The sequence below is a fragment of the Porites lutea genome, chromosome 2 (genome assembly GCF_958299795.1).
Source record: "Porites lutea chromosome 2, jaPorLute2.1, whole genome shotgun sequence".
NCBI classification, from domain to species: Eukaryota; Metazoa; Cnidaria; class Anthozoa; order Scleractinia; family Poritidae; genus Porites; species Porites lutea.
The window spans coordinates 10204226-10229790 of NC_133202.1; the positions used below are offsets into that span (position 1 = coordinate 10204226).

The window sequence follows — 25565 nt, forward strand, 5'->3', positions numbered from 1 at the left end:
GGGCATGGGCCGAGGATAGCGGCAATATCATCGTAATTGAGAACTTCTTTGGTTAAAAGTTCTTGAGCAAGCTGAAAAATAAAAGGAAAGAGTTACCAAAGCAGCAACTTAAAGCCTGCGTTCAAGTCATTACTTAATGCTCTTACCAAATGCTACTGTAGAGTTAGATTGGGAACTTTAAGATAGGTCACTACGGTCGCCTGCGACGGTTGGATAGACGTTACGTCACGCAAAATACGCGTGACATTTTACCGTCGTCCTTCTGAGACGGTATGTTTTCGCAGGGTTTCTCGTTGTGAAGTCAAGGATGAAACCGATAAGAGTTCATGCGTACTTATTGTCACTTGTCTTCATAAACTGAGTGCCCAATGGGTTAAATATGCGTTGGGTTGTGTTTATACTGATTTACCTATCGGTGAACCGAAAAAAAAAGCGAAAACGTCTGAGTTCATTCATAAGACATAACTCAGCCGCATGGCGACTTCTTGTTTTCTACCTGGTGTCGTCCACCATACAGTGTGATTTTAGTCGTCTTTTTTTAACGTAAAACTGTATTTGTATAAAGAAACGATTTCTTTAACACAAAAGGTGTTGGCTTGGGAGAGAAAAGTTGAAATAAAAACATCGACTAGCTTTGAAAACTAGCTAGCTTTAATTTGTACTCTTATTCTTCTAATTCGTATTCTTCGTTTAAAGTGCGAAACTCTTCTTCAGTAATTTAGCCTCATACGAAAGAAATTACAAGCGAGTTGCACACTTCATCAAAAGACATATTCTTCCCTCCCCGTCCCCCGTTTTGTTGTCCGAATCTTAAATTGAAAATTTTCCCGCCTTTCTACTGTCCAGGCCGCCCGTATACGCATCCAACCGTACCAGGCGACCGTAGTGAACTAGTAAATAAACCACGGTTACTAAGTTACTCGACGTTTTATTTTCTTAACTTCCCTCCCAACTAGATGAATACCTTCTACTGTAAAAATAAAAGCGATAAGAAATACTTCGCTTTGTAAACCTCATAAGGCGTCCAAGCAAATTAAAGCTGAAGGAATCTAAGCTTGTGCGTTGAAGCGCACGAGGAGGGCTTCCCTGCCGTTATTTCCTCACGTGCCTCGCTTCGCTTGTACTCATTCTCCCTCCACACGGAGTATTCTAAACAATAGCTAGCAACTTCGCAGTGTTGGTATTTATTTCATCTTTTTCAATTTCATGCTAAGATTGTGGTGACAGTTTTGACGTCCAAAAGCTACGCTTATTCCCAGGGGCAATGAGCGCGGGAAAAATAAAATTTTACCAGAATTTATCAGTGCTCAGATGCTGCTTTCACTGATCTGGGATGAAGCAAACTTACAGCGTTTAGTTCCCCCAAATTAGCGTCAAGAATAGCTTCAGTTTGCCGAAATGCTTTTCCAACCAACATACGAACTTCCTGGAAAATACAAAACAGCATAAACATCAATTTTGCTACTAACCAATCGGAATAAACATTTTTGGTCTTGTCAATGGCTCCACCTTTGTTAGCGCGCTTTACCCCAGTTGCATTTCTTGAACTTGGCACCGTCTGTTTGTTCTCTCGGGCTTTGCGCTTTCAACCCCTGCATTTGGCGTCAACGGCATCTTTTCCCGCGTTTTGTACTGCTGGCTACGCGGTCGCATTCCTGCACTCAGCGCCTGTAACATGTTTTCCCGCGTAGTGGAATCGGTGCAAAATTTCCCGCCTTTTCTAAAGGTTGCTTTTGCCCCCTTCGCTTGTTATCACAGGGCTCAATAAAAGTCTTTGGGAGTGTTGTTGGTCGGGTTTACCGGCCAAAGAAATTTTAGCTCGGTCACGTCTCTCTTCTGACCTGTCAAAACGTTTAATTAAAAATAACACGATAATAACTTTAACGAAAAAAGAGGAAAAGTGAAAAAAGATACTTGCCCGCTTGAGAAGTGACGGTGTAAAAATGCTTTTTTCGCTAGTCGCTTACTTGTGTGATTGTGTCCGGTCAAAATGACCAGCAAACCGAAGGTTTTCCGGACAAATGTTTTCGTTGGCCTGACTGGTCCGTTGACCGGCCGATATTTTGAGCCCTACAGTAACCAGGTTAATGCTTTCCAGCGCTTCGCTGCCCGCGCCTTTTACTAAGTTGAAGGGATACAACAGTCAAGTGTTGCCTGGAGGAAACATAAAAAACATAAAATAGGACCCTACCTCGTCCATGAGCCTAGCCAACTTGTCGCTGTAAAACTTCTTGGATGGTTCAGTTGGTTTCATAACAGGAAATGAAATGTTACCAACCCGGGGGCTCATACCGAACGTCACTACCTACAGAAAACAAAGAGCAAAATGAATTTTAAAACAGGAAAATTAAAACCGTCCATACGAAAATACAAGTTATTATTTTTGCGCATTTCTTAAGAATTTACAGCTTCAAAAGCCAGTTTTTACAACATCAGTGTCCATGCCAACACTATCCTCTTTGGTTTGTAATTTAAATACCACTCTTTCACCCTATTATTGTGGTCGACTGACGATTTGTCATTTTGTGGGTCAAAATCGAGAATGGGGGTCATCTTCGCTGTCGCGCAAATTTATCTCGTTTTCACTAAAGCTATGTGCCGCGAAAATGAGACGCGCGCGATCCCCTGTTTTCCTTTACGGCCTTTTCTACAGATTTCGCGTGTTTTGATAAACAAACAGAATAAACTTTATAGGCACTCTTTTGAGGACATGTGATCCGAACGCGGTAGATTTCCAACTGACAAATGAGCTTTAGACGGTAACATGTAAAGATGTCGTAAATTAAGATGGCTAGAAGCAAAATGTAAAAAGGTCATAAAATTAAGGTGACTCGACCCAGTTTTTTTGGGGGGGTACCATCCTACTTTGAAGCTCTCTGGTATCCCCACCTTTACTTTTATCGTAAGTTTAACACATAGAATGGATAACATATAGATCAATCTACAATATAACATAAAAATTTTGGCGATCGGAGTAAATGTCACGTGGTTATAATGCCACGCCCCTTTGAGGTCTGAGTCGAAAATCTGCTGTTGCCGGCATTTTTTCGTGAAAATCTCTCGGCTACACATAGTACGCATTAGTGCCTTGCGCTGAACAGAGTTTCACCAAAATCGCAAAGACCCAATTCGAGAAATTCAGCGGTTTCCAAATTTAGGTCATAATTTATGCGAAAATGATAAGCAAACTTTACACGGATTATATCTAATAAACTATGAGATTCATCTCTTTATTTTGGGCATCGTTATAACAGATGGGTCCTTGCAAGTCAGCAAAACGCTTTAGGGCCTTGTAAATGCGCACGATTTCGAGCAAAGCAAACATATAGAAATTATAGTTTTCGCTATTTGTTGACGTTTATCAGCGTTTAAGAGTCCTTCTCACGAAAAAAGCATTTTCTTAAAAATTCGTAGTTTTTTTTCCTTCAAATTTTTTCAGCGCCACAATTGATTAACTAACTACCCGGACTCTGAATTTCATGGTCATTGAAAAACTGTGACATTATCTTCTTTAAGCCCAAACTTGAGTAAACATTGAAGATTTTTAGCGTTTTGGCTGAGTTTGTGCTTTGGGAGTTGTCTATTGTTTCTAGTCAGTCATTATACAGCATTCTTGTTCAGCACGCGTGCAATGACCGCGCTTGGCTGACTTCCGAATGCTCACCGAGATATAATAATTTTGGTACAGTGAGACAGGCCATCGCGTGATACATAGAGGTTTAAGTCACAATTTTTAATCAATTCTCGTGCTTCTTGTGCCTTTGCAAAAAAATCAATAAGTGCTACACACTAAATCTACTTACTATTAACAAAATATCATTTTTTCATAGGTTAAATGCAAGCCAATAATTAAACCAACTCGTGACGGGAATATCTCGGTGAGCATTCGGAAGTCAGCCAAGCGTGGTCATTGCACGCGTGCTGAACAAGAATGCTGTATAATGACAGACTAGAAACAATAGACGACTCCCAAAGCACAAACTCAGCCAAAACGCTAAAAATCTTCAATGTTTACTCAAGTTTGGGCTTAAAGAAGATAATGTCACAGTTTTTCAATGACCATGAAATTCAGAGTCCGGGTAGTTAGTTAATCAATTGTGGCCCTGAAAAAATTTGAAGGAAAAAAAACTACGAATTTTTAAGAAAATGCTTTTTTCGTGAGAAGGACTCTTAAACGCTGACAAACGTCAACAAATAGCGAAAACTATAATTTCTATATGTTTGCTTTGCTCGAAATCGCGCGCATTTACAAGGCCCTAAAGCGTTTTGCTGACTTGCACAGGACCCATCTGTTATAACGATGCCCAAAATAAAGAGATGAATCTCATAGTTTATTAGATATAATCCGTGTAAAGTTTGCTTATCATTTTCGCATAAATTATGACCTAAATTTGGAAACCGCTGAATTTCTCGAATTGGGTCTTTGCGATTTTGGTGAAACTCTGTTCAGCGCAAGGCACTAATGCGTACTATGTGTAGCCGAGAGATTTTCACGAAAAAATGCCGGCAACAGCAGATTTTCGACTCAGACCTCAAAGGGGCGTGGCATTATAACCACGTGACATTTACTCCGATCGCCAAAAATTTTATGTTATATTGTAGATTGATCTATATATTATCCATTCTATGTGTTAGACTTACGATAAAAGTAAAGGTGGGGATACCAGAGAGCTTCAAAGTAGGATGGTACCCCCCCCCAAAAAAACTGGGTCGAGTCACCTTAAAGAATTCATAGAATTTCTCACCTGTTTGTAAGCCATGTCAGTTACTTTGCGAAGATCATCTTCAGCTCCTACAAAGAGGAAGATTTTGAGTCAGCCAAACAATGTGACGGAAGAAAAAGTAGTACGGGAAACAGAACTTTGCGGGTTCCAAGAGCGTTTATTCTTCAGCGGATCAACAGCAATAACTCGGGTAGGACACGGCGAAATAATCGACAATGTAATCGGCGATGTAATCGAAAACTTAGTTCAAAGTAACTTACTTATATATGATTTTCACAACCAGTGAAGACAAAAGAGTACAATAGAAATATAAACAGAAATCCCTTAGAGTTAAATGAAAACTAAATACAAATTCTATTTTTAACCTGAAATCTTTTGTGACTGTTGTTACTTTAGAAAGTAAAAGTACTGAGACAAAGACCTAGCCAGGTCAGCAAAACAGCGTTTATGTACAAAGTGTTACAATATGAATTAAATTGCAAGTTCAGTTATCGGCTGTTTAAACAGGAAAAGCGCAGACTAATTGAAAGTTTTCACCTTAAACAAAAACCGATCTAATTTTAAAACTACAAGACAGCAAAACCTTTCATATTCAAAATTCGGTTATTACCTCTCTTTAACTAACAACTTAATGAAATATACTTTCGCAAATAAATATAACCAAGTTGCAATTAAAACGAGATGCACCTGCATGAAAGGCGTTTCAATGAATAAATGTCGTCCGGTAGTAAAATCACGAAAAATAGACTAAGTTAAATAACCATTATTAAGAAATTAAGTACTCTTTCAAGAGTCAACATTGACGTAAAATGTATATGATTGAAAAGAGGACGAGCAAGTAGTTTTGTTTGTTAAGGAACACTGTTGGCTTTTCTATGATTATTACCTAGCGAACACAAAGCAAATGAAACAAAGGATAATAACAATGGCACGAGCCTTTTTGCGGAGTTAAAACCTCTTTATACAAATTCAGTATGAATTACTAAAACATCGTCAAAGCGAATATTTGAAAGCTATATGTGAAACTCGAGGCAAACAAAGAATTCATGGAAAATCTCTCCTTACAACAAATACAAATCGCGAAAACGCAGTGATCATGAAATAACTCCCAATACCTGTAGTAACTCTCTTGAACATCTTGGCCTCCGCAGCTCGTCCACCAAGAGCCATACACATTCGATCAAAGAGCTGCATGAAAAAAGTGCCAATGTATTTACTATACCATCAAACGAATACCTGTAAGATTATTTACTCTCTTATTCCGGCTTACCTGTTCAGTGCTGTAGAGTTTGTTATCTGATGGAAGATACTGAGCGAATCCCAGGGTTGCATTGGTACGTGGAACGATGGATACCTACGTTGGGAGAAAAGCAAATGACTTGGCAAGAGGCTAGAGTTGCTCTTGGCCGCGCCTCGAACAACTCTTACGGCTCTTTCGTGCTCTCCAAACTTCCCGCGTGCTCAATACCTCGACATACGCATGAACTAATTGTTAAATGTCACCTTGAGTAGTGGATCAGTGTGTTCCAACATCCATCCAACAACAGCATGCCCAGCCTCGTGGATAGCGACTATTTTCCTTTCTTCTGGTGACATGGTATGGGTTTTCTTCTCCATTCCTGAAATTCAGACATAATAAATGTCAGTCAAATGTGAGAGCAAAGATAATGACAGTCGCCTCTCTAGCAAGTAAATCACAATTCATATAGGTAAACGTATAACTTATGGAAGGTGGTCAATTGCGACAGTTGTGACTCATCGAGGGGCAGTATTTCAATGTCTTACCAAGGACTGGAAAAAGTCTCACCCAGATTATTCAGGGCAGCACATAAACCCAGATCAAGCTGGATTTACGTTCACAGTAGCCAACTAGGTGTTTAAACTCACCAGCGATAACTCTTTCCACTGCATATTCAAAATTTCGCTGATCGACAGTTTTCTCATTCAAGCGAGCAGCATGTAAGGCTGCCTCGTTACAAATATTAGCTATATCAGCACCTGGAAGTAAAAAAAACATAAACTGCACTTGATCAGTTAGACAACGGGCATTCTCGCTTTTTTCTTAGTCCGTCGAACGAAACGTATGCTACAGCCTCTGTAGTCCAATCTTATATTTTAGATTTCTGGGAACTGCCCACCTACCCCTCCCTTAAGCCAACATTAACACTAACTTCTCACTTAGGGTAAAATGTTGGCTTAGGGAAGGGGTAGGTGGGGAGTTTCCCAGAAACCTAAATTGATTGATTGCCCCGCCCCCACACCACCCCTTAGAAACAAAATAGGAGAGTAACCCCTCTTCTCTTAGTATACATTTTACGACCACTCACCGCTGTTGCCGGGGGTGAGTTCGGCCAGTCGCTTAGAGTATTGGTCTACTGGCATCTTAAGAGTAAGTTTCTTCAGGTGGACTTCAAAAATGGCCTTGCGCTCTATCAGAGTTGGAAGGTCAATGGCGATGTGCCGATCAAATCTTCCTGGTCTCAAGAGGGCCTGCAAAAAACGTTTAAATAACACTTTAGCCCTAATATTCACACACAAATTCTCCACAGGTATCTCTATACATTTCCTTAGGAAACGGTGGAGAGAATTTGATAAAAGATCAAAGCATTTTCCCTTTGGTGATCATTTCAATTATTCTCAACACCATTCCTCTTGACAAAGAATTTAATTTTGTTGGGAGATAATTGATGTTGGTCACTTTGATCTTGGGGGACTTTAATTTTAGGGGTTGCTGGAGTCAATAAATAAAATGTGACGTAACTTTACTGCTGTGGTGCTTATTTCATGAAAGATTTTTATCATAAGACCATTGAAACAAAATGTTTATCAGAAAAAATATAAAACAACTCATCGCTAAACAATAAATTGGTAGCTAAGTTGGGTTTAAAGCAAAAGCACGTGTTTTCCGTTTTCAACATGCTTCGAGAAAGCGCCACATTCCTGACGTCACATTTCTACAAACTTTTTTTCCCCCGAGGTAAGGTACATACTGATAAGCGGCGTTCACACGGGGACCACCTTACCCCTTGGATAATTAAGATATCTAGCCGTTCAAAGTTCGGTGTGAACAGAGCGAAAATATCGAACGACTCCGTGTGAGCCAAGCAGCCGGTCAAATCTGTCAGCCGGTCAAACAGTCAAAGTCAAACAGCTAAATCAGAAGTCAGCTACCTGATCTAGAATATCATGTCTGTTTGTAGAAGCCAGCATCACCACACCCTCCATTGTGTTCATACCTAAACCAATACAACAAAAATATATATGGACTATTTTAGGGCCTGTTTACATGAGGTAACCTGCGGCGGGTCACCCCACCTATCACGTAAACGTGATCAAATTAAAAAGGGAGATTATATGGACAGGCGGGTAACCTCACCTACCCCTGGTCAACCTGGGGCACCCACCTCTGTGTAAATAGGCCCTTAGTCAAGAGTCAGTAAATAAACAACATCTTTGCACGTGCATCACGCTTATTCGTACATTTCTTTGTCGTCGTTGCACCACTACGACGTGAAAGTTCCTAATTTCACAACGGCTTTCTTTTACTTTGCCTAACCTCGGATACAGCCTTTTAGAATTTAACTACAAAAGAAATTAGCAAAAAATTTGACAAATTGAACGAGGCGGAGTAAAAATAATGCAGTTTGAAACAGCGCGAATTCACTTTACAAGTGACGTTTTCGTCACCCTCACCGTCGTCAATCTGGGCTGGTTTTGCGGCGATGCAGTTTTTCCACTAGTTAGCTGATTTGGATATACTTTGTAGCTGGTCGTTTTCCCACTACGTCAAAATTTATAGTTTTATGTTTATGCACGAGATTTCCAACAGGGTGGTTTTTGATTGACTGGTTACAGACGCTTTATTTTTTCTTCTTCCCTCGTCTCGCGCTCCGCGATATACTTTGTTGCGGCTCGTTTTCCCACTTCGTCAAACTTGTGCTCTAGACTTCCAACAGGGTGGTTTGTGAAAATGGTAAGCAACCCAATTGTTTTTTTACGCTCTCTTTGGCTCGGAAAAAATTTTTTAAAGTTCTCCCAGCGGGAGTGGAACGCATGACCTGCTTATCTTCACATGTGAAAATATCACCGTTGCAATGGCTACATAATAAATCGCACCTTTCACACCAAAAAACTGTTGAAGTAAACTGGTTTGGTATTTCATAGGTGTTTATATAATAAATAGAATACAGTCAACTCTCTCTAAGATGGACACCTTTGAGACCGGCACTAATTAAGTGTCTGTCTTAGAGAGGTGTCCGTCTTATAGAGAGTCAAATAAAGGGAGTAAAGAAAGGAAGGGACCAACTCTAAGTGTCCATTTAACAGAGGTGTCCGTCTTATAGAGGTGTCCGTTAAGAGAGAGTCGACTGTCAACACTCGAAGAGAAATTTCGTATCTCCGCGCGGCCATGTAATATCCTCTATCTATTCAACTTACCATCCATTTCGACCAGCAGTTGGTTCAGAGTATTTTCTTGTTCATTGTGCCCACCTATAGAACTAAAAGAAAAAACAATTGCCTGAGTGATAACGAGGCAGCGATAACGCTTTGCACTATTCTAAATTGGACTTTCTGGACAAAATCTTCCCACCTTTTAAAAACTTTACTGCAGTTAGGTGGTGATGAACTCATGTCGGAAAGTTTAAAAAGAAATGTGTGTAAAGGGTGTGGGGAGGGGGATCATCATCCATGTTTCTAACGACCGCGAAACGACCGCAATTTAGGAAGTAAACTCACTTCCCTCTTCTTGATCGTCCAATGGCATCGACTTCATCAATATACAGAATACACGGAGCAAGCTTCCTTGCTCGGTTGAACAAGTCCCTGACCCTGGCTGAGCCAACACCTGAGAAGACTTCCACAAAATCTGAGCCAGCCATAGTCAGGAAAGGTACATCTGCTTCAGTTGCTACTGCTTTCGCTAGCAGTGTCTTCCCAGTACCTGGTGGGCCAACAAGGAGAGCCCCCTTAAGAAATAACAGAAACTTGTAAGCACATTATAAAATCTAAAGGCGATTTTACACAATGCTACTTGTTAGTGTTAAACAGAGGCCAGAAACAACACAATGCACCATGGGGCAGTATAAAAAAACCTTTTCCAAAGAGACAATTATAAAACTGTGGAATGGACTCGTTGTTTAGAATTATGTAAACTAGAGACAAATAAGGTCTTGTGACAGGACTGTCACTAACACTTCAAGTTGCCGAGTACATGCAATTAGCAAACAGCTAGGAAGTCATCTTTTGGTTCTGTTTCCTTTTGTTTTCAATGAAAGTAGCCGGAAGTCACGCACAATGAGTAGAGTAGCTAGAGGAAATCCCTGACCCCTAGCCCTTAACGACACCCCTGTTGTGATATAAAATTTTCAGATCATCAAGGGGAAAGGAAAGGGCAAACTTCCACCTCATGGGCAGCTCAACACTTTCACTTCCTTTTAGTGCACTTCTGATAGAGGCCAAAGTTAAAATTGAATGGTAACTCCATTGGACTTTGCCCACGGGATCAATAACAAATCATCAAACCTGTACTCATTTTCAGTGTAGAAGGGAATGGGTTAAAATGGTATTTGAAAAAACAAACAAACAGAGAGAATGAAACAATAACATTAAAATACCTTGGGTATTTTAGCTCCCAGTTCTGAATACCTCTGAGGTGACTTTAGATAATCCACAAATTCCATCACCTCAAGCTTGGCCTCCTCCATTCCAGCTACATCTTTAAAACTACTCAGGGAAAACGTAAAATAATTTTTACATTTCAATAGGAAAAAGAAGAATTCTTCCCCCAAAAGAGGAGGAGGGTACATTTAATATGAGGTGCTTGCCGAAACAGCAACTATACATGTCCCTAAGAACTGAAGTAGCCATGCAGTAAGTTTGAATAGAACAACCAACTGTACCAACAGGGGACCGTTAGACCCCTTCTTCTAGTGAGGTCTGGGGGCGTGGTACCCCAGAAAGTTTTTAAGTTTTTTAAAGCCCTAGGATGCTATATTTAGCACTCTGGGGTCTACACTGAATACAAAATCGCTGATTAAAACTGGTTGCTGCTTGTTTAGGGAAAAAAGGGAACTCAATTTCTGGCAGCAAAGTAGTTGATGCATTTTGTTGGTTGCTGGTGCTTTGAAATCCCTCCGAGCCACCATGCCATGCACAACAGTTGTGCTTTTGGTACATAAGAACCATACAAGCAATCACAGTCCATTTATAAAAATGGAATCTTTAGAGTTAAAAATTAAAATGCTTTATCTAAAATAACTTTCAAATGCTGATAACCATAAAACACCTTATTCCTTGTCCACTTTCAGGCATGATCACTGTTGGTTTGGCTTTGATGTAGTTGGACTGTTGAAATTAAGAACACAAATATATTGACCCCTATTTGGCAATGATGGCCAGTACATAGAATGCACCCCTAAAACAGACTGTGGTGAGATTGTATAGAACAACTAAATGTTTTTCATTGAACCGCTGCCTGGTTAGCTCAGTTGGGAGAGTGTCGTTCTGCTGAGAGGGAGGTCGTGGGTTAAAATCCCTGCCAGACCAACACTCAGGGTCTTTACTTAACTGAGAAGAAGGTGCTGCATTTGTAATGACATCTGCAAAAGGTTAGACTTTCTAGTTTTCTTGGATAAGGATGACAAACCATGCATAGGTCCTGTCTCACAGCACTTCCTCTAATCTGGTTCTTGTGGGACGTAAAAGAACCCACACTACTGTTGAAAAAGAGTAGGGGACGTAGACCCCAGTGGTGAGGTCAACCTTTCCTGGGTTGGGTGGGTTATCTGTAAGTGGAGATCATAATATAGAGATAACCTTCAGGTGTCGTAATGCATGTGGCGACCTGTAAATAGTGTATGAATATGAATATAAATATATGAGCAGATCTTGGTCTAGGGACATGTATATGGCGGCTGGTCATTTATTACCTTTGAGGGCAGGCTGATCATTTTGAGAGAGGTTAAAGGATTTTCAAACCGACCCTCCAATTCATCCTGGCTTTTCAGAAATGAACCGCCATAAATTTTACATATTGTGAAAGTGACTCCCACACAATTCTGAGGAAACTACAAATATTGAAGCTACAAATCACACTGAAGTTCACCATGAATACAGTGGTATTTACAAGATGAATGTTTACTAGTTACGGCTGCTATGTTCAATTTCAATTCATGCTCGTTATTGCCTTGTATTACTGTAATAATACAAGGCATTGAAATGACCCCCTAGGTAATGCTCCCTTATCTGAAAATGACCCAACAAAATGACACCCCAGCACAATGGCCAGCCCTCCCTCACAGGAAATAAATGACAAGCCCCCTAGCTTGCATCCTCACAGTTATTGCTGCCAGGGTAAATGACATTACCACCAACTTACAAATTGTTATATGTATTAAAGATTGCAGTACTATGAGCAACTTCTTTTTTTTCTCTTTATAACATAGCTACTAATCAAAGTCATTAAATTCATGAGAAATTCTAGGGAGAAGATCACTAAACCTTGGGCTGTCCAACCTGATTTGTTAATACACCACTATCAACTTTTCATTTCTCACTTTTTGTTTAAATCAAGCAAACTTACAAATGGATTTCCTCCAAGGATTCCCCCTGATTTGGTTCCACTTTTGTTCCCTCTGCCATAAATCATGTACCAGATGATACCCAGGATGGCAATTGACACAGCTGCATTCAGAGCAGTAGATCTGTTATGACGCAAAACCCTCAATATATATTATTGCATAATAAGCTGCAGCAACAAATGATTCACATCTGCCCTCCTGATACCCCTATCTACACAGGCCAGTCACTGTACAGTCCTTTAGTTGTGCAATTCTTATAATCCAGTTTTGGAAGAATCCTGAAACCACGACAAATATATTGCCCTGTTCTTTATTTCTATAATTTAAAGATTACCTATATATTATAAGCAAATATTTAATACAGTTGACTCCCAATAACCTGACCCCTTGCTACCCCCCCCCCCCCCCCCTCAAAATAAAGCTATTTCCCCTGGATTTCCTTCATAATTTTACTGTAATTTTACTCTCAGAAACACGAGCCCTTGATGATTCAAACCTCCTGCTAACTTGAAGTAAAAAATGATTTCCCTTCCCCTCAGATCATTGATTGATCATAATATATCTTCCCTTCAATTAGATATTGAGCTTACAGCAGTTCATTCTTTGTCCTGTATCTGATTGGTATATAATCACTGGATGGGATGTGCAGGTCAGATTGAGCGGCTGCCATCTTTTGTTCAAAACTGTCAAGGCTTGCAATGCTAAACACAAAGTGTGGGCCATGGGTCATTATCTGCAAATAACAAATAATACAATCATCTTAAAAAGGTTAATCTTTTTATCTATAAACTAAAGCTCTTGATATTTTCAACTTTTAGCAACACTGACCCTACCATGAGCACGTAGCTGCCTTCTTATTCATATATTTCTATTCTTATTAATTTTCAGAGGTTATAGAATTATTGTTTGTTATAATTATTTTATATATTTTTTTTATCAGTTAGGTTAAGTTTATTTTGTAATAATTTTAGGTTGTTATCAGTCTTGTTTGCATTGTAAATAATCTATTATTTTTTCAAGGCTCCTATTTGAGTCTGCCTTGACTCTGATGGGATTTCTCCAACTGCTACATGACTATGAAGCAATTCAAGCACCAGTTTACCAGATGGCATTCACTCTTTGGATGAAATTTAGTTTTTGTGAACTGAGTAAATTAAATTAATTTTACATCCGCACAAATTTACCTCTTTCCCCCCAACCATTGCTCCTTTATGCAAAAACACATAAATTCTGTCCTGGCTTGATGGCACCTCCAAATGCTCAACCTGGAAGTAATGTTAATGAAGAAACAGACATCCTTTTTGGACTAGAATGTACTCTCTTAACATTGTCATTAACATATAATCCATTGTCATTACTATTACTGAAATCATCAACGATGTTCACACTGTGGACAAGTCTATTACTACTCCATAAATGTTATGCCCTAGCTCATAATATGTCAAAAATGCATTGAGCATGCTTATCTTTCTAAGATGAGGAATGGGTGAATGAACCAGCGTCATTTTGGTGGGAAATTGTCATCCTCATTGTACTATGCTGTGCCAGGTCCAGACCTTGAGATAAGGGGGAGGGGGTCATCCAGACCCTTAGATGGGGGGGGGGGGGGTGGTTTCCCAAAAATTTTTTCTGGCCCTTCAGGTCTCAGTTTGGTCTAAAAATAAGGGTGGGGGGCAGGGCCCCTCCCCTGGATCCGCCACTGCTACAAATTTTAAGCAAGAATGTGGTAGTGGTGGAAGCAAGTTCTCAAATGTCTGGCAAAAAAAACTTACAGTTTAATATTGCCCTTGTCCTTGACTCTAAAGGGATTCTAATATTTCTTAAGCGTAGTACCTCTCCTGTAGAAAGCATTTCTCTGTAAAAGGTTGACCATGTGGTCTCTGGGGTAGGATCAGACCCTGCCGTCAAGAAGTAGAACACTGCAAGCATCAGCCAGGGCAGAATAGACACCCATCCACCTTGATTTCCGGGGTCAGGATCAAAAGGTCCTGGAGTGTTACCTTAAAAACACAAAAAAATATCACTGAGTAGTCATCAATAGACACTAGAGAAAGCCAAGCAGCCTTTGGCAACTAACTTTCACACTTGGACAAAAAAGAAATGTAAGAATTTGTACAAATACTGGGCACTTGGATATAGGTTGCATGAGAGTTCTAGGACTCCATACAATTTTTCGTGCCACAACGTGGTCAAGGAGTAAAAGACTTAGGGAATCACAGTTGAACCACTCCTCAATGGTCACCTTAGGACAGTAGAAAGGGACTGTTGTTGAGAGGTTTAAACAATAAATGGGCTTTCCACCAAAAAAGTGGCCATTGTAGAAGAGTGGCCATTAATGGAAGTTCCGCTGTATCATCAGTTTTCTACTCAAATCTTAACTGCTGCAAATTCTACACATTTGATATCTAAAGAGCTTTTGGGCTTCCAGCTTTGGACACAGTCTCGCCATGTACAAGTGGCCATTAAATTTTATTTTGCTTTGCAAGAGTGTGAACAGGCAGTTAAGGGATCACCTTGTTGTCGTTGTTCTCCCTGGCTATCCTTTCTCTGATGACTTGTTGAAAATAGTCTAGTTGTAGTACCTGCGAAAAATGCAACAAATCACAACAAAAGGCCATAGTACACTAATGATGATAGAATATTTTCCTACTGATAGTTTACGTAAGGAAAAACATTTTATTATATACATACTGAGAAATACTCACCAAAAAGCTATGTCGTAAATTTTCGTACGCAAATTAGTTCTAGCCAATCAGAGGAGCGAACGATGGTTTTCACACGTGAAAAAAAATGATACGTCCAATCAGAATCGCGAACGATGTTTTTTCACGTGTGAGAAAAATGATACGTCCAATCAGAGGCCACAGAGGTGTGTGAGTTTCGCGCCAAAATTCCCGCCTCTTATTGCAGTTTGCAGCGCCGCTTCGCACACATTCAACGAGAAAAATTTTACTCAAAGAGTTTTTCTCGCTAAAAAAGTGAAAAACATTTCGGAAATGGAGTGGAATAGTTTCGTTTGTTTCACTGTCGATAAAGAAAACGGTAGAGAGCCGGCGAAACAACAGCGGAAAGGGAAAAACAGAACAAGATGTAAGTTTTTGTTGTGCTTTTTGTCGGAGCTACTTCGCCTTTCATTTAAGCTTAAGCTTATATTGAAACCGGCCATTTTACTTAAATTCACTCATTTTCAATTGTGCATTGACAACAAACAGTTAAGATTACTTATAGTTCTTGGATTACCTCATATCCTTACCGTCATTTATGTTTTTACAGTGAAACCCCGCTATAACGAAGTGTCACGGTACCGAAAAAAATGTTCGTTATACCGGGGTCTTTGTTATAGCGAAGACCCCGTTATAACGAATTATCCGGTCAACAACAGAAATATTCGTTATAGCGGGGTAATTTAAAATTACCAAAAATTCAATACTACACGTAGAAATCATTACTTTTATTCATTTTATATTGTAAACTATAAGTACAACGGTTGTCAATCGAGACATAAAATTCAAGAACATTTTCAATTTAAAACTTTAAAATTCAGAAGTAACAGTAACATCCGAGGGAAATCATCGATGTCGTTTCCTGTAGTAATCATCTCATGTGCCATTGACACTGTCACGTGTATTTCACTTGTTCTTAAAACACGGAGGACAAATCTCAGTGGAAGTGACTGGTAAACGGAGAAACAAGGGCATTGGACTAGAAATTCCGGCTACTTATTTGTTTTATCACAAGAAGCCTTCGAAAGTGAAGAAGTTAATAGAATTAATAAGAGACAAAGAAGAGAGCAGAAGTTAATTGATGTCGAAATACTGTATAACGCCAATGTCTATGACATAATAAGCCGTTGACTGATAGGTTGCTGTCAAAGGATTTGTTGACTGTTGATCTGTACAGCGTTTTATCTTCTGTCGCGTGTTGAGAAAACCGGAATAAAGCAAGCTGTGAATTCTACTCTACGCTCAAATCTGTCGTTGTTACTGACTGCGACCGAGCAACAGGACAAAATATTCGTTATAGCGAGGTAAATTGTGCGTTGGGACCGTCAAAATCTTTCGTTATAGCGGGGATTTCGTTATAGCGGGGTTCGTTATAGCGGGGTTCGTTTCAACATATTTTACTGTAAATCTGCCGGGCTTTCAAATGTTGTTCTTTATAACGGGGTCTTCGTTATAGCGAGGTTCGTTATAGCGGGGTTCCACTGTAACAAACGTTTGTACTAAAAAGCTGATACTTCGTTTTCTTTGTCATTTTGCGGCAAGTGTGTAGCGGCAAACAAGCATTTTTGAAAGATTTAAAATAAAAAGGCCGTCAAAATGATGAATGTCTCGGTACGTATATAATAAACACAATACCACATGGAAAGTGCTTTGTACGATATTTACGCACTCGTTTTTGTATCAGAAATCTTACTCGTTCGCTGCGCTCACTCGTTCGATTTCTGATACGTCAACAACTCGTGCGTAAATACCGTACGCCAGCACTTTCCATGAAGTATTCTCTATTTACAAAATTAATAATATTGTCCCTTCAATATTGTATTTTCTTCTTGAGTATTTGACATTTTTAACGACAAATTTTTGACACCAAACTTGTAGAGTTTGAATTGATAGTATTTGTTTTAAAATTACAAAAAAATAAATAAGCAAACTGTTCTCTTACCGATTTTATAAGCATCTCTTTTCAGGAGCAGATAAACTTGATACAATGAAGGATAATGAACATTCTTTACTGAAACTTCGCCCTTTGAAAAAATGGGAAGCGTACCGGTAATTAAAGATAACATTCAAATTTTAAAATATTTTAAAAAATTAATATTGGTGACCCAGAAGAGGAACATTCAGAAATCCCTCCCTCTACCATTCTGTCACAAGGTAGAGAAGACCCCAGTGACGAAGAGAGGGGAGTACTCAGGTAGAATAGAGACGGGAAGGTACAGTGTATGAATGAGGAAAAAACAAATACGCAAAATAGGTTCTTATAGGCTCAAGTCAGTGTAAAAAATACATGTATTCAGCGACCTAGAACCTGATCCTCTAAAATCTTGCTGACAATGTATTCTCACGGGGGGTAGGGTATCATTTTTTTCAACTGATACCTTGTACCATTTGACCTGATACCTATTTTGTTTGAAAATCTTCCAATCCATTACTAGGAACATTTTTGAAAGAGAGGTCACATATTATTACAAACTACCATAATTTAATGTACAGTGATTAATATTTCTTACTCCCAGGCACAACTGTCATTTTCACAAAGGGTACCATATTCTACGTGAATGTAACTTGACCATCTTAAAAACAGCTATAATCAAAATTATTCAGCTTTAAAAAGCTTATTTGTAAAATTAAGTTTTAATGTAAGAGGTATTAAACTGTTCCAACCTGTGAGTATCTTGTTAAACCTGTGAAATATCTTCTCAGATTGCAGCTGAGACATTTTTGAGCATCAGGATTTGATAGATGTTTTCTGATATTTAGCTTGTATGTCCCTGAAGTTGTCTGCGCAGTAAAACATTTTACAGAACTTGCAGGGTTATGCAACAATCTTGACGGAAATCTTGTAAAAGTAAGAGCCCAATATTTACATGGAAGTGGCGGAAAAGAGTGAAATAATAGACGGTTCATTTTCCCATATCGCTGCTACGGTAGTATGGATTTCAAAACATTTAACTTTCACAAGTATTCACTACTAGTAATCTTTGTTCTCAGTCAAAACAAATCATCCGCCATCTTTATACGCGTCCACGCTATCTTCTGAACAGCGGTTGACCACCATTGGTCACATGTGAAATCACATGATTATTGAGTCTGCGCACTTTTTATATGACGTCATTCAGCGTCATTGGTTTTTTTCCTCGTGGTCAAAACGTCTTCAATACGTTTTCCGAGGAACTTTTGTAGAGTCGAGATTGAGCACTTTCTTAAAAAGAATTATCGCCTTAAGTGACCTCGAAAAGGAAGTCAACGTTGCACAGAGTACATGTCTTTTGCTTTGGACCACGATTACTGCAAAGTTATGCCTTTTGAGGAAGACTTCCACGGTGATTTTCCGCCTAAGCCGGTAGATGAAGACGAAGCTAAAATGGCGCCAGAGAAAGAGTTGCCGATCGACGAGGAAATAGACGTTTGTGGTGAACCAGCCTACAGCGATGAAATATCGACTTCGTTGTCTCCTACCCACAGTCTGGACAGTGGGGTGGATGCTGGTATGGAAGATTTCTTGGCGGATTTTCCCTCGACTTGGAAGGACGAGCTGGAGGATTTCAGTTTAAACGACGAAGACCTCCTTGATTTGGAAGCGCTTTTAAGGGAGAACATCCCCGCAATGGAACCTCCAGCTGGAAAAGAAACAATAAATGCGAGCTATGGGACTCTCTCGGTACTTAATCCTACCACAAAAGCGAATGTACAAACGGCTCTGCCAAAAGGCAAGAAACTGTTGCCGTCTGAAGAGGAGCAGGCCATCATCGAAAAAAACAAGAAGAATGCCATTGCAGCAAGGGAGAACCGACAAAAGAAGAAAAAATACGTAGAAGGACTTGAGAATGATGCTAAAAAGTTACAAGAGGAGAACAGGACATTAAAAACTCGAAACGAAAGAATGACCACCATGATCAGAAAGCTTTCAGATGAGGTGAAATATCTTCGCAGTGTGCTGGCCAATGAGAGTACGATTTCACTCTTGATAAAGAGCGTTGCAGCCATCCCTGGAATTTCCTTGACGTCGTCACTTGTGCAGTCATCTCAGAGTGAAGAAGAGGGAACAGCAAGCAAGACATGTGAAGGGAAAAAGTACAGCACCAGAAGCAGGAAGCGGCAAGCTAGCGAGGTGGTGGAAGTGACACCCAGCAAGAGAACCCGTAATTCTACCACTCCTGGTGGTGTCTGCCTCCATGTGAACCATGGCAAAGTGTCACTGGAATTCTGTGCAAAGTGTCAGATGATAGCTTCAAAAAGCGGAGTGCAGTAAATATGAAAACAAAATGTCGGTATCACAGGCCAAGTATAATATTTATACTTAAAAGTGGAGTAAACTGCATTGCCGATGCCATGGAACATCTGTTGTGTACAGGGAATGAACCCAACTAAGGTTTCGACTTGTTCACGGTCAAGACAAAATAGATGAAAAACATCAGCAAAAAAAACACCAAAAAAACCTGCTACAATATAAGCAGTATAATTTTCATACGTTATTGGCAGCACGCACTCGTCGTCTTTCTTTTTCCTTTTCAGGTGCAGATCAAGATGGAAGTACCTACGGCAAGTTATTGTCAACAGTGCACAGAACAGACTTCTAAAAACTAAATGGTAAAGTATCAGATTCCCTGGATATAAAAACTTGACCTTTTGAAAAGTTTAAACAAGTTTCAAACATTTTGTAGGTGTTAAGTAAGAAACTTTTGTAGTTTGCCTATTCAAGCTATTTAGTAAAAGGAGTTCCATAGTACTGCGTAGACTTTCATAGGGTAGTAGTCACTGAATCTGTAAGTTGTGTGTCAAAGTTCAACAAAGGTTGGTTGTGCTGTGCTTTCTTGTTGCCTTCTGGGTACACGTGGCAAACAATAAAAAATTATTGTTTACAAGTCTTAAAACAGCTGTGCTTTGGTCATGTAAGCTTGTGGCCATTTTTTTACTCACAGTATACCATACTGGCTTTGACTCTTGTCAATGTTTTTTTTTTCTTATAATATTTTGTTTTTTGTATTGCTCCTTGAAACATGATCTTGATTTTGCCTTGGTCCTTTGTAAACATATCACATTATTTTCTACTGTTTCACAAACCAAGCAAAAGTCCCAAAGCCAGCACTCTCATCCTTGACCCATGTTAGAAAACTTGTCTAACTATTTGAAAGGTCAAGTTTTATTCCTCAATCCAAAGAAACATTGTAACTGACAAACAGTCGTTTTTCCTTTCATGCAAATAAAGCTGCTTCAGCCATGTCAATGAGGCTTTGGAGAGCCCCTACTGGACTACTGTATGTAGGTAATCAATAAGGTTAGTCTTTTAGCTATAGAAGATGGTGTGCGGACGAAGATGTTGCTGAGAACAAGATGACTGAGATGCCATTGTTATCCTTCCCCTAACTTTAAAGATAAAATGGTTAATTGAAACTTTTAACCAAAGAATTGGAAATGATGTAATCATTTTGTTCCTTTTTTGCCATGTATTAAACTTGCTTTACTCAAGTTTCCCTTACTCAAAGATCCATGTAGCACATCTTTTGTACATAAATGCAACTTTATTGGAGGTGTCTTCTTTTGAAACAATCCAGAAAATGTTTGTAATAAAAAAAATAATAGTAGAAATGAAAACGAGGAAAAATGAAAGTATATATTTGTAAATAATGTTTATATTAAAAAGTTGAAAAGGAGAAAATGTAACTTGTATTTTTTTGTGTTGGTTCTTGGTGTGATAAAGAGAGTTGTTTTAAACTTTGTAAATGAGGGTGTCCGAAGTTGACGGTAAAAGTTAATCCCAAAATTAATCCATTTTGAGTACATTCAGAAGAACCTTTGATTTGCAATGGGTATTCAATTTGAAAGCCACACCAACATACTTCATGTAATATGTCTCGACCACTGCCTGAGGAAAAGGCTTTTCCTTGTTGCTATTTAGTGACTGCTTTTTGGAATGAAGAGTCATGCAGGGTGTGTGTAAAAGCTGTCCAAGGTAAACTATTAACTCTGGGTAAGTCATTCCTTCTAAAAGTCGGGTTGAAAACAGATGAGATGGGAAGAGTATTAAAGGCTTTTACCATTTACTCCTGTTTAGGCCCACTGATATTTTCCTACCAGTCTCCAAACATGACGGCCTGCATCGCAGATGTAATTTAACCCGGTTAGTAATGTCTGCAAAGCAGTGCTGAAATCCTCGTCCTGGGCGCTTAACAGACTCAAATTTCCTTTCAATCTGATTGGCAAATCGACAGTGGCTTTTTTAAGAGGCCAATCATGGTGTGTACTCAAATCCTGGTACACAGGTGGGGACCTAGACCAATGATTTTGGCACTGTTTTGCAGACGGACTTCACCAGTGCAGGCGTATGACAGTGACACATGATTGGTTATATCAATACTCGTGGAGAGATATTAGGGGGTGTTTGCCTGGTTAACCCTTTTCACTGAAGCACTGAAAAATGAAAAAGTAAATGAGAGGTACGGTTCAGTTTTGTCATCAGTTCATTGTTTTTATGGGCATGAGCATCCTTGCAACCTGATCGTGCTACTTTCTTCAGTTCAAAAGTAGGTTGAATTTGAGCGTCCACTTGAATGTAGTCCTGAATAGGACTGTTGTTGACAGTGACGTTTTGACAACCTGTGCGGTTGTGATCTTCAGAGTCAAGGTGAGTTGTATCACATCAAGGCTTAACTGACAGACGACCAATAACATCGCAATGTAATTGACCAATCAGATCAGTAACCAGAGTATAACACCACCAACTGACTTGATACAACTCACTTTGACTCTGAAGATGACTACCGCACAGGTTGTCGAAGTGTCGGTCACTGTCTGTCAACAACAGTCCTATTCAGGACTACATTCACACAGACAATCAAACTCGGCCCACTTTTGAAATGACTCCTGGGTTCAAACCTTTCACAGTTTCTTCAGTTTGTCATTAATTTTGTAGTCTGCGAGCAAACTCTCTGGAGGGTCATGTGTGGGGTTTGTCATTTTGGCACCTTCCCCTGGTTAGTAACATTGGAGAAGCACTGCCTAGATCCTTGTTCTGAGCCCCAGTGGGCTCAACCTGATTGGCAAATCGACAACGGCCAGTCATAGCGTATACTCAAACCCTGGTACACAGGTGGGGGCTCAGAACAAGGATTTCAGTGCTGTTTAACAGATGGGCTTAACCAGAAGTGAAATTCCGTTCCTATTTTCCAGAAAATACTGAGGTCTATGCAGGGTTGATGTCATGGGTAAATTTAGATTTGCAGATTTTATTTTTGTGAGTGCAAATTCCCAGTTTCCCTAATCTAGACTACAATCTTCAACTAACTGATCAGGCCTCAATTGTTCAAAAGGGGGCCTTCAAAAGGTGGATAATGCTAGCTATCCACCAGATAAATATCTTGTCCAGTGCGTAGTACAGTAATATTGGTTTCCCTAATACGTATCCACTGGATAGAGATTTATCTAGTGGAAAGGGATATCCAGGTTTTGAACAACTGGGGCCAGGTTCCTTGGAAATGATACCCTTTTCTAGATCCAAATTCTCTTATTTTTGTGAAATATACTTCAGTACCCCTCTTCCCTCCTCCAACCTGGTATAAAGGGCAGAAGATCGGAGTGAGAGTTTATTGGTTGGATTTTGACATAATTACCAGCAGACATTCAATGTTCAACAATATAATACAGGCTCTTGGCCCCGCTTGTTCAGACATTGGATAACGGTATCCACCGGATAAAAATCTATCCACTGGGTAGGGCAATTTGTTTCCCTAATACTGTATTTATTCGAATAAGCGCCCAACCTTGAATTAGCCCCCACCTTGAATAAGCACCCATCCTAAAGGCAGAAAAAGTTGATAAGTGCCCATCCTCTCCTCCTCCCAATCAAACTCAGTTAAGTGCCCACCCCCACCCCACCCACTTGAGTGACATTGAGATTGAAATTGAATAAATACTTATAAGAGACTTCCCAAGGAGGGAGTTTTCTTTGGAGTATGTCACAGAAACCTTGCTTTGTTACTCTTCGCTGTTTTTTTTTGTTTTTGGTTTTTATTAGTATTTATTGTTTTGTTGCAAAATAAACACACTACACAAAATGGTGAAAACTTAATAAGCGCCCCCTCTCAAGGTCCAAATATTTTATAAGTGCCCAGGGCGGCTAATTGAATAAATAAGGTACTTATCCACTGGTGATAGTGATTTATCCGATGGATAGGGCTATCCAAAGTTTGAACAACCGGGGCCTGATGATGAGTGATGGGTCCCTTTGGTAGCCCTCATTCGATATAAGTATTAAAATTTGAACATTACTAATAGCAAATTTTTCAAGACTCCCGTAATTCGCAGAAGAGTATGAGAAGAGACTTGACTGCAAAGAAAACCCAACCAAAAAAGAAATATGAGCTGGCCTAAGAGCTCTAATATTTTGTGGTACGGTTCATACGTGTTACATGACGGCACTCATTCTGAGCGCGAGGGATGGCCGCGGGGGATTGTGGTGAAAAGAAACAATATGGCGGCCATTCTGCCTGAAGTTGTGGAGCCCGTCTTGTTATTTTGTGACACTTTTAGCCACCCAGAAAATGAGGTAAAGTAACATTAGGCCTTTGAGTGTGTAATGGAAATGCACGTATGATTTCCACGTCAATTCTACGGTCATAGCAAGTAATTAGTTCAAGTATAATTTGTAAGTTCACAGTGTAAGTTTCTCGTTGCAGTGTGCGTCAGGTTATTAAGTTTGCAAACAGAGCAAAGACGAATTCAAAGCTGCATGCTTACATGTTAATGTTAATCCACGTCAGAAGTTCATAGGACCGAATTTTTGAAACGACCTTTCTGGCATAACTACATAATTAGGGTCTTTGGCATACAATGTAACTACAGAATATAATACAGGGCTCCTTTCTTCCTTTTATGACATTCAAGTTAGCAAAATTTTAATGTATGTTTTGAAGTTGACAGCGAAATTCGCTGGGTTCTTGTGTTAGAAAACACATGTTTACCTTGCACGAGTTCGAAAGGCTATGGTTTGTGATTTGTGATTGGTGGATTTCAATCCATTTTGTTTGTTTCATGGTTCAAGGTTTGTTGCTTTGTGATCATCCTGTTTTGGGCAGTAATCAGTTAAGTTTGCTTCGCAGTTTTTTCTGGTCTTTCTCAGTGGGGCTGTGCTCTGGTAGAGCCTGGTGGCCCCTGGCGCCTAACTTTTGCCCTCGGGCGACTAGAAAATCTCAGATTTTTCATACGAATCATATGCTGGGGGCCCCAGATTTTACAGTTTTAGAGCACTGGGCTCCTTTCAATTTTTCTTAGAGCACAGCCTTGTTTCTTATTCCTGTTACTTGCTAGAAGAAAGCAACGCCTGCCTCCTTCATTTGACAAAAAATCCACTCACCTTAGCCATTTCCTTCGCTATTCTTGAGCAGTCTAGAGCCATTCTCAGTCAAGCTGGGCGAGTACGTTACATTGTGATGTGCATTAACCCCGCCTTCACTAAAATGATTTACGGAACAGACAAACCCAAAATCCCTTTGAAGTTTGCAATATGTGCAGCACAATACAACGAATTTTGCTGTAAATCTGTGCTTAGGTTAAACCAGAATTTCTTTAGACTTCTATGAGTAATTAGAGCTTGAAAACAAACCAAAATCTGAATCAGACTAAGTTAAATACTGATTCAAAATGAGAACAGAATAAACCTGCAATATACTTTTCTTATTGCCTCCACTACTTTATAGGAAATGCATCTGGATTTAGTTAGCTTTCCAAGGCCTGTATGTATTCAGGAAGTAAGAGTGATACCTGCTGGACACAGGGTCCATGCCGCAGTCAGCGAAAGGGACAAAATGGGGTATGTGAAATCTTGCAACTTAAAAGTTAGAACTACATACAGTGTACCTGTATTAAAGAAGCAATACCATGTGAAAGAACTGCTGAGAAGGTTTGATTTGAATGGTCACACCATGGGATATTATTTTTCCGTCACAGACTCAAAAGTTAGAACCATCTCACAAGTCTCCATCATTCAATCTGTAGTTCCTTACAGGTTCTTCTATTTTTTTGATATGTGCATGGTTAGTACTTAATATTATTTTATGATATTCACACGTCTTGTTTAAGCACATCCTTACTTTGCCTATAATTCATGCTGTAATGATATGCCCAATCACCCATGAATTTCTAATACCTGAAGTACACCTTTTACCTGTATTTTACACGTACTCCATTAAAACAGTTGGTGAATGAACAATAATCAATTTGAAAAATTTCAGATTTTTACCCACACAATATAATACAGTGTTAATGGCTATTTACTGATTTTAGTGTCATGCGAAACCTTTTCTAGCCATATGTACCAAAGGTTTATTTGACCAATATGCTGTTTTTTTCTTTCTTTTTGTTATTTCTTGTAGGGAAACCCATCCACCATCTTTTAAGCTGGACCTGTTCATTCGTAATCTTGACCGACCTTCAGATGTGGTGTTTGAAAGACTTGGCCAGTAAGTGCTTTCGTTTGCTCTTTCCTTTGTGTTTTTCTCTGAATACAAATTAAGGCTTGTTTTAGGACATGGAAAAGCAAT

At 39.5% G+C, this 25565-nt stretch overlaps 3 protein-coding genes across 4 annotated transcripts in view; 2 read left to right on the plus strand and 1 right to left on the minus strand.

The window, feature by feature from the left end:
* Positions 1–18008, minus strand: part of LOC140927690 (mitochondrial inner membrane m-AAA protease component paraplegin-like) — an 18847-nt gene extending 839 nt beyond the window's left edge. Inside the window, exons 1-21 of one of the 2 annotated variants that reach the window (XM_073377363.1) lie at positions 17692–18008; positions 16970–17051; positions 14818–14886; positions 14138–14304; positions 13489–13569; positions 12895–13037; positions 12307–12427; positions 11011–11069; positions 10340–10448; positions 9462–9691; positions 9162–9223; positions 7896–7960; positions 7052–7214; positions 6612–6722; positions 6228–6343; positions 5995–6078; positions 5840–5912; positions 4746–4792; positions 2192–2305; positions 1349–1426; positions 1–71 (exon numbers count right to left, since the gene is read on the minus strand). The exon at positions 1–71 is cut by the window's left edge and continues 839 nt beyond it. In XM_073377363.1, the coding sequence (XP_073233464.1) occupies positions 1–71; positions 1349–1426; positions 2192–2305; positions 4746–4792; positions 5840–5912; positions 5995–6078; positions 6228–6343; positions 6612–6722; positions 7052–7214; positions 7896–7960; positions 9162–9223; positions 9462–9691; positions 10340–10448; positions 11011–11069; positions 12307–12427; positions 12895–13037; positions 13489–13569; positions 14138–14304; positions 14818–14886; positions 16970–17051; positions 17692–17934 (2288 nt within the window). In that variant the 5' untranslated portion in view covers positions 17935–18008. The remainder of the gene's footprint in view (positions 72–1348; positions 1427–2191; positions 2306–4745; positions 4793–5839; positions 5913–5994; positions 6079–6227; positions 6344–6611; positions 6723–7051; positions 7215–7895; positions 7961–9161; positions 9224–9461; positions 9692–10339; positions 10449–11010; positions 11070–12306; positions 12428–12894; positions 13038–13488; positions 13570–14137; positions 14305–14817; positions 14887–16969; positions 17052–17691) is intronic. The other variant, XM_073377364.1, reaches the window with a different exon arrangement.
* A 191-nt stretch (positions 18009–18199) lies between these two features.
* On the plus strand, positions 18200–20697 carry LOC140927692 (uncharacterized). The gene is made up of 2 exons (XM_073377365.1): positions 18200–19617; positions 20237–20697. Exon 1 carries the CDS (start codon positions 18290–18292, stop codon positions 19277–19279), a length of 990 nt encoding a protein of 329 aa, XP_073233466.1. The 5' UTR covers positions 18200–18289; the 3' UTR covers positions 19280–19617; positions 20237–20697.
* A 2775-nt stretch (positions 20698–23472) lies between these two features.
* LOC140927696 (protein virilizer homolog) overlaps positions 23473–25565 on the plus strand; it is a 37134-nt gene continuing 35041 nt past the window's right edge. Inside the window, exons 1-3 of the mRNA XM_073377373.1 lie at positions 23473–23572; positions 24723–24835; positions 25398–25484. Coding sequence (XP_073233474.1) covers positions 23498–23572; positions 24723–24835; positions 25398–25484 — 275 coding nt within the window. The 5' untranslated portion in view covers positions 23473–23497. The remainder of the gene's footprint in view (positions 23573–24722; positions 24836–25397; positions 25485–25565) is intronic.